This window comes from Tinamus guttatus, unplaced genomic scaffold (assembly GCF_059628265.1).
Source record: "Tinamus guttatus ecotype Peru unplaced genomic scaffold, ASM5962826v1 Tinamus_guttatus_pri_ptg000770l, whole genome shotgun sequence".
Classification (NCBI taxonomy): Eukaryota; Metazoa; Chordata; class Aves; order Tinamiformes; family Tinamidae; genus Tinamus; species Tinamus guttatus.
The window spans coordinates 107,863-116,080 of record NW_028289304.1 but is presented as its reverse complement, the minus strand read 5'-3'; the positions used below and the strand labels follow the sequence as shown (position 1 = coordinate 116,080).

General features: G+C 58.5%; 1 protein-coding gene and 1 pseudogene across 1 annotated transcript; one reads left to right on the top strand and one right to left on the bottom strand.

Moving 5' to 3' along the window:
- Positions 1-1,620: 1,620 nt before the first annotated feature.
- Positions 1,621-3,661, top strand: LOC104569640 (beta-1,3-galactosyltransferase 1-like; annotated as a pseudogene).
- An 864-nt stretch (positions 3,662-4,525) lies between these two features.
- Positions 4,526-7,893, bottom strand: LOC148591506 (uncharacterized). The gene is made up of 8 exons (XM_088537439.1): positions 7,557-7,893; positions 7,297-7,371; positions 6,906-6,974; positions 5,640-5,693; positions 5,507-5,542; positions 5,377-5,430; positions 5,042-5,179; positions 4,526-4,933 (listed from the first exon to the last, which is right to left on the bottom strand). The coding sequence occupies exons 1-8, from the start codon at positions 7,891-7,893 to the stop codon at positions 4,566-4,568; spliced, it is 1,131 nt and encodes a 376-aa protein (XP_088393565.1). The 3' UTR covers positions 4,526-4,565.
- Positions 7,894-8,218: the final 325 nt, after the last annotated feature.

Here is an 8,218-nt window from a genome sequence, read left to right as displayed (position 1 = left end):
GCTGCGACCAGGGAAGGTCCAGGTGATCCAATCAACCAGGGTGCTCAACAATAGAGGGGTGACCAAAGAGTGGACACCCCTTACCCTGATGAGAGGGATACCCCGTGTAAATCGTGCGGTAGCCACCTCGACTGTAGCATATGAATCTGGAGTAAACTCTAGTCTCTTCCCTGCTAGGGAAGGGTTGGTATTAAACCATAGAGGAATACTTGAATGGGATCCCGGAGGAGGACTTCTTGAAAATTAAGGCAAACCCTCCCCCCCCGGCTTCCCCCCTCCCTGCCCCGCCTTTCCCCGCAAGTGGACCAGATGTTCTGGGAAGAGGAGGAGGATTGAGAGCCATACTCTGACTTGTATCCTTGCAGAGAGACCAGGGACATAATTTCAGTATAGAATACAAGAATGAAGCGACAGCCAAGGTCCAGTATGAGGGGCATGGAAGGGCCAGCGACCCCATGTAGAGATCATTAGGTGTGCTGCAAGCACTGGGAATTGAACAAAATAATGTGTCCTTTGTTCTTAGTTGCACCCAGGCCCAGACGTGGGTGCAGAGTGTCATTGCAGGTATATTGAGAGATGGAGACAACGGAATCCTCCCTATCAAGATCCGAAAAAAAATCGTGTGGGACGCGACCACAGAGAAAGAGCGACAGCTTCAAGCATGATGGAGACCTGTGAACTTCACCCATGACCAGGTCCTCCGCGCAGTCATCACCTACATACTGACCCTGGTGGATGTCACTGTCGAGGAGGTCTATCTGTGCTCTACCCACCCCTACCCCCACACCCCTGAAGATGATGCCCTTAAGGCGAGCAATGTTTCCTTTTGATACCAAAGAGGGCAGATGCCATTATGGGATCAATCCACAGAGTAATAGTAAAACCACATTAGTTTATGTAGGGAAAGGATGTGTGTGTTCTAGAGCAACTTGTAAATACATGCTAAGTAATGAAAGTTATAATCAAACTGTGTTTAATGACTCTAATACGTGTGCTCACAGTGTAGTTTTTACTAGAGGCTGTGATTTTGTGTATGTTACCCATGTTTAATGAGAATCTGTGTGTGTGTTGCCATAATTGTACCTTGCTACTGCATGAGGCAAGTGAGACACTACCTTGATGACCAGCTGAAAAGTCTAAACGCCTCCTACCATAGTCAAGGGCAAGACTGGGTTGGCCTCTGTGTTTGCCACCAAGAAGAACCTCGAGCTCCGCTGTTGGCTGCAACCCATTAGGCGTTGAGCGGTGGGGACACATGCCATGCCAGACCTTGATGTGTGATGGCCATTTCTCTCTCTGAGGGCCATCTAGGAGGCAAGTGTAGGCCAAACGGCCTGCTGCTGGCATGAGTGACAGCTAGCGTAATTAACTTGTGACTAAGTACACAGAACTTGCCTGAAAATTGCTTATGCTAACTCTGCTAACTCACATGTAGGCCCGCTGGACTGCTTACGCCATCCTGCACAGTAGGGTGGCTTACCATTTTACAGACCAGGTTAAAAAAGAAAAAAAAAAGAGAGAGAGAGAGAGAGAGAGAGAGAGAGAGAGAGAGAGAGAGAGAGAGAGATGTAAGAACGTCATTGCTCCAGGGATCACTGCTGCACAAGCACCGACCACGCTATGCAGACTGGGATGCTGGCTAGCAAAATCCAGCAGTGCTACAACGACAGCTTTGCCATCGTTGTTAGTAGATGTAGACTCGGCTCGGCACGCAACCTTGCTGCAATGACTATGCTTCTGCTTATGCATGACCACAGATGTGAGAAGGCAGGGGCATGTGCTGCATGACTCTAAGCGATCACACCACGTATATGCATGCCCAGGTCCGGACGTTACAGGACCTGACTCATCAATTGAGAGTGGATGGTGATTGACGATGATGGACGATGACGGACGATGGACGTGGGGTTGGCCATGGCTATAGAAACTGTTATTCGAGCTGTTATTTCTATTTGCAATATTATCATATGCTGTATCCCTTGCATAATGATGCTGACACAAGGCATGGTTGAAACTGCTATGAAAACATTATCTGTTTGGGTGCTTGGCTACGATAGATTGACCTCTACAGATCGCGGGGTGGTATGTATAGGAGGTGAGAACCTTTATGATTGTTTATGATCTCTACGGATCACGGGGTGGCATGTATTGGAGATGGAAATTTCTGTGATCTGTAGAGTCATAAAAATCTCCTGTGAGAAGCAGAGGCCAGACCTTGGGAAAGAAGATGTTTGCCTGCCTAGGCTGAGCGATAAGGAGCACGGATGCAGCTGCTCAGCCCAATTCACAGGCAGCCCCCCCCGGAAACCTGTTGAAGCTGGCCGCTCAGCTGGGCTTGTAGCCAACTTAACCACAGACATTCTCCAAACTAGCTTTGGAGGTCAAACACCCGGAAATGAGGAAGAAGAGGAGGAAGGCAGGACCCTCAAATTGAGGGCTGGGACCCCCGACTGGCATGCGCGCCTGCGCACCCGGGGGGAGGGGAGAGTTGCGCAACAAGAGGCGGAGTTTGTCCGCCCTCCGGCCTGCCTCCTGGGTCGTACTGACCCTAGTGCCAGGATGCACTGGGTATAAAAGTGGACAGTGTGGAGAGAGTGGGGGCGGGGGGAGAAGAAACTCCTAACTTTGAGGCCTGCGCTGTCTCTGTGGGAGCCGGTCAGCAACTCTCTCTGATCTGCCAGCTTGAGAGGATGTTCGGGCTCAGATCAGCAGGTATCACCTCGTGAGTAGTTATCCATACTTTGCTTATTTTATGTGCTTTCACCTGAATAAATGCTCGATGTAGTCACCTTGTTCTGGCTGATTATTGCTGAATCCTGAGCCCATCCGGAACACCTTGTTGCTCGCGGGGAGCCAGGCCGGAGCACGCTGTACCCAGGGGCAAGTGCTGCTCATCCTGGTGACCTTGGCGCCAGGCAATACAGAGGCCTGGCATGTCGTCAGGAGGATCTGGGCTGCCCAGGAGGGCTGGCCCACTCACCCATGGCAGACGGTGTTCCTGGCGGGGGCAGGTGGCCGAGGCCGCGGTGGCCCTGGGTGTGCAGAGGGAACAGCAGGAGTTTGGGGACATGCTAGTGGGGAGCTACCAGGACACGTACCACAACCTCACCCTGAAGGTCATGCACGGCTTGAAGTGGGCGTGCGAGCAGTGCCGGCCCCGCTACATCCTCAAGATGGATGAAGACTGCTTCGTGAACACCAATTGCCTCCCTGCCTTCTTGGCTGAGCTCAACATGGTGAGCATGGGCCTCTACGTGGGCTCCCTCTTCTCTCGCAAGAAGCGGCAGGTCATCTGCGAGCCCTCAGCAAGTGGTACGTGTCGTGCCAGGACTACCGGCCCGATGAGTACCCACCCTACACCAGCGGCATCGGCTACATCCTCTCACTGGACGCGGCCGAGAAGATCCTGGAGGCGACGCAGCATGTCCGCCCCATCCCCGTGGAAGATGCCTACATTGGCATCCTGGCCGAGGAGGCGGGGGTCCAGGCCAGAATGAGCGCCTGCTTTGCCAAGCATAATGTTCGGTGGCATGTCTGCAACTACCGGTACCTCATGGTGATCCACCACCTGAGCCCGCACGAGCAGGAGGCGGCCCAGCAGAGCATGTTGCAGGCCCACAGTGCTTGCCGCCACAGCCTCGAGCTCACGTGCTGGAAGTGAGTGCCTGGCGCCTGAGCCTAGCTGTGTGCAGGACTTCTGTGCATCACCCAGAGGCCAGCCATGGGCCCCGGTGGACCCAGGGGCCACATGCAGTCATGGCACGCATGTGCTCAGCAGTCTTCCTCAGGCAGTCCCTCTCCTTCCCTGGCCAGATCGCGGCAAGTGGCCAGAGCAGGAGATGCTCCAGCTGGTAGCATGATTGGGGTAGCGGCTCAGGCCATGCGCAGGGCAGACCCCAGATGGGCCCTGCTGTGGGCCTGTGCCCCTCTGCCCAGGACTCCCTCAGCCCGAGAGGGCTGCAGGTCTGGCTGGTGGTGCTGCAGGGATCAGTGCCATGTGGATAGCACAGAGTGTCACCCTCTCCATGGGGGCTGGTGCTTCTCTGGGCCACGGTCCCCCATAGAGACCCATAGATGGCAGGGTGGCCCAAGGTCTTGACTCCTTGACAGTGCCTTCCCCTCCCTAGGGCGATGCACAGCCCCATGCTTGCCCACCGCTGCCTCTCCATGTGCCCCATGAGCTACATAGCCCTTCCTGGATGCGGGGAGCGCTGCTGGCCCCCGGCCAAGCTGGAGGTGGTTGGTGAGCATGGGCAAGCTCAGAGGAGGCACATCTGCCCTGCGGTTTGCAGCCTGGGGGTTTCTCTGATGCTCTACATAGCCCAGTTCCCCTTCTGTTCATCTCAAAAGTGATAAGGAGAATGTCCCCTCTGGGAAGGGAGAAGAGCTGTGCGAGTGCTGTTGCTGTTACAAAAGCGATTTTTAATTTTATTAAAATCTGTCTCTTATAAATGCCCAAAATATCCAGGATCTTTGCTATAAAGATCGGTGCAGCGACTGCGTGGGACAGCCAACCCCTCCGGGGATGTGGGCTGCCCCCACGGGAACCCAGGGGACAGCAGCGCTCACGGGGGCGCAAAACCAGTGGCAGGGGACCACAGAGGCTCCTCTTTGTGGCAGGGGGAATCTTGGGGAGCACCAGGGGAGCAGGGCACCCCGAGGAGCAGTGGGGGCCGGAGGCCGCCCTCGAAAAGAGGCACATGACTGATATAGCGGTCGAGGGAGCTGGGAAGGGTGCCGGCGCAGGTGTGCGCCCAGAGCAGCAGTTCGTGCAGCGTCTCGCCCACCTGCACCAGGTTGTCGGAGATGACGTGGAGGTGGGAGATGGTGTCGCTGGCCAGGCTCTCCAGCAGCACCTGCTGCTGCTGCGACGTTTGCAGGATCTGCACCAGAAGCTGCTGCACGCTCTGGAGCAGGGCTGCAATGCCGGCGCCTGCAGCAAGACGGGGTGCGGGGTCAGCAGGAGCCAGCCCTGGGCAGTGCCCTGAGGCGACGCGGCTCTGCCCCGCGCACAGGGCAGCTGATGGGGGTGAGGACGCACCTTGCAGGCCTGTGCCTGACGCCTCTTCACTGGCTGCTGTCTGCTCACTTACGGCAGCCCTTCTGGGGGAGCCTGAGGCTCTGGTAACCACTGGCAGGTTCCCTGCTCCCATCCCCAGGGATGTTTCGCCAGGGCAACCTGCCAGGAGAGATTGGCATGGAGAGAGCACAAGGCTCGCAGAGCCCACCACACTCCATGCCCGTGCTGGCATCCCTGATGCCAGAGTTGCCTCCGGGAGGTACATGTCCACATCTCCATGGGCAGGTAGCCCAGAGCTGCCCCCCCAAGCAAGCTGAACCTGCTGCACCGTGCAAGAAGTGAATGCAGACTCTTACCAGCCTTTCCTTCAGCAATTTCCTGCTTCAGGGCTGGGAAGGCAACGTGGAAGTCTGGAATGAGAGCAGCACATGAGTGGGCACCATCACCTCCCAGCCGTCGCAAGCATGGAACAGGCACCATACTCACCAAGATGGGGCAGGGGAGGGAACGGGCGGCCAGCGTCTGCAACAAGAATCATGTGAGAACTGCTGGCACCACAGCCCTCTGCCCACGGGGCTGAGGAAGGTTACTGGGCCAAGCAGGGCAAAAAAAACCTTACGTGCTACAGGAGAGGGAGCAGGAGGCGCTCCAGCAACCTGGTCCAGGTGAGCTGCTGGGAGAGAGCAGAGGAGAGATGGGCGCTCTGCTGGGAGCCGGGTGGGAACCCAACCAGCCTAGGGCCTGCCTCGCCTGCCACGGCCAGCCTCGCAGCCCAACATGCCCTAGCCACAGCTCCACAGCGCCCTGCCAGTCCTCAAAGCATTTTACAAGCTAGATACAAAAGCAGGAGTCACTCACCCACCACTGCAATGAAGCCACCTCTGGGGTGGAAGGCAGCAGCTGTTTAGCAGTGCACAGCAACGCTACATAACAGATTAGGACAGGAGTGAAGGAGAATCCCACATCCACTTGAAACTGCAGGGGGAATTTATGGAGACAGAACGTAATTATCCAGTACGAAGGCTGGTCAGGATGCTGGGGGGTCACTCCCTGGCGCTAGCAAGGGGAGATGCGGAGGGGTATGAAGCAGCCAGTGCTTTCCTGAAGGCTCCTGCAGTGCAGTGCCCTGGGATCAAGACCAGCCAGAGATCTAACCCTTCTGATTTTGCTTGCTCATGTTTGCAGGGGAGACGTTTAACCTGTTTCTGATCTAATCCTGGCCAGCTAGCGAGCAGGTTCGCGGGAACAGCAACTGTTTCCTTCCCCTGCCTAGACAAATCGGCCCTAGGACATACCCTGGATCCCCTTGGTGGCAAACTCCCAAGCACTGGTCTGGGTGTGCAGACAGTGAGGGAATGCAGGATCTGTGCCCGAGTATGCGGCAGGGCAGCTGCGGGGCACATGCACTCTGGGCTATGGCACTCGTACCCTCCCCAAACTAAGTTTTATGGTGTCGCGGGGGAGCCAGGACCTGCTAAAGAGGAGTCACAGGCCTGCATTGCCACACAGCCAGAAGAGCCCCCTGCACTTGATCAGGGCCACTGTCCCCTAAGAGGCGTTGAGCCCTATCACCTGTCCCCACAAGCCAGCGATTTTCCCTGTGCCCAAGTCTGGGTCAGAGCTGTGGACTTGTCCTCCATCTCACTTTTCCCTATCCCTTCACACCCTGGGGCTGGTTCGGAGCCAAAGCCTCTGGAGGGAGAAGTCCCATCATCCCCATTCCGTGCACAGGAGCAGCCCTGCCTAGGGACCATACTGCAGTTGGTCCCTCCTGGGAGAAAGGCCCCTCGCTCTTCAGGCCCATCACGTTCCTGTCATGCCAGAGCGGGCTTGGGCTGGAGTCATGGCCATGCAGCCCGGCGCAGCAGGGCAGACCTGTACTTACGGCTCGCGGGCTCGTCCTTTGCGCACTGCGATGGTGGCGTGCCCAGGGTGTCCGTGCAGCTGATGAGCTCTGCAGAGGGGACAGCAGGGGAGGTGCCATGGGAAGAGCTCTTCAGTAGCAGAGACAAGGGGTCCCAGCCACCCTCGGATACAGCAGCCTTGGACACAGCCCCACAGGGACCAGTCCTGTGCCTGAACCAGGGAGCACAACCAGTTGCTGCCCACCACAAGGCAGCAATCAACAAGGGGAGACAGAAATGCAACATCCCAGGAAGGGACATAAATGCCCATGCCCTCCATTCCAGGCCTCCAAAACCACGTAAGCTCCCTCCAGCCCCTCTGCAATGCAAACCTCGCCAGGACCCACTTCAGCCACCCCAGCCTGCAGGTACCTTGCTGCTCAGGTGAGGATGGAGCGTGGTCCTCGATGGATGGACCGCACTTCCTGGGAGACAACTTCACCCGGTCTGGGAAGACAGGAAGGGATCAGGCAGAGAGGAGGAAGAGGCACCGAGCTGGCAGCACGGAGCAAGCTCCTAGTGAGTAGCAGCACAGGGGTTGGGGACATAGAGACACTGTCAAGCAGTCCTCCTACCCCCCCAGCCCAGCTGCACGCTCCCCCGCTGGCTCCAAAAGGCTCCCCGGGACCTACCTGGCAGCCGCCTCTCGCCGAAGACGGGCCGCCCGGCCACCTTCCAGATGGCCTTCATGGCGCGGTAGTGCAGGGGCACGCGCGGCGAGTGCTGCCCGGCCTGCCGGCACGTCTCGCGCTCCGAGTAGAAGGCCTGCTTGAGCGCCTTCCACTTGGAGCGGCACTGGGTCACGGTGCGGCTGTAGCCGGCCGCCGCCAGCCCCCGCGAGATGTCCCTCCACAGCGCCTCGTTGGGCCGCGACGTGGAGGCCATGAGCAGGGCCACCTCCCCGCAGGCGCCCACAAGCTCCAGCAGGCAGCGGATCTCCGCCTGCGTCCACGCGCGACCGCGGGGCATGGGGCCGGCGCCCCGGCGCACACGGCAGCACGGCCCGACGGCGAGGCGGGCTCGGGGCGGCCGCAGCGTGGGCTGCGGCGGGAGAACCGCGCCAGGAGCTGCCCCGGGAGCCGCCGCGCCGCGCCGGGAGGGGCACCCGGCGCACGGAGCATGTGCGACCCGCAGACCCGGCGGGAGCCGCTGGGAAACGTAGTCCCGGGCGCTGCTGCCCCTGTCCCGCTCCACTGCCTGGGCCTTGGCCCTGCCGTGCGGAGCCCCGTGGCACAGCCCATCCCCGGGGGAGGAGGGGGGACTCGGGAGGCCCCCCCCAGGCACAAGCAGGGTA

Bases quoted from the DNA above. Each gene is read 5' to 3' on its own strand.
- LOC148591506 (XM_088537439.1), bottom strand. From the start codon at position 7,893: ATGCCCCGCGGTCGCGCGTGGACGCAGGCGGAGATCCGCTGCCTGCTG. The intron at 7,372-7,556 runs GTAGGTCCCGGG...CTGTCTTCCCAG, and splicing joins CGGCGAGAGGCGGCTGCCAG to ACCGGGTGAAGTTGTCTCCC. The intron at 5,180-5,376 runs GTAAGAGTCTGC...CTCTCCTGGCAG, and splicing joins AATTGCTGAAGGAAAGGCTG to GTTGCCCTGGCGAAACATCC.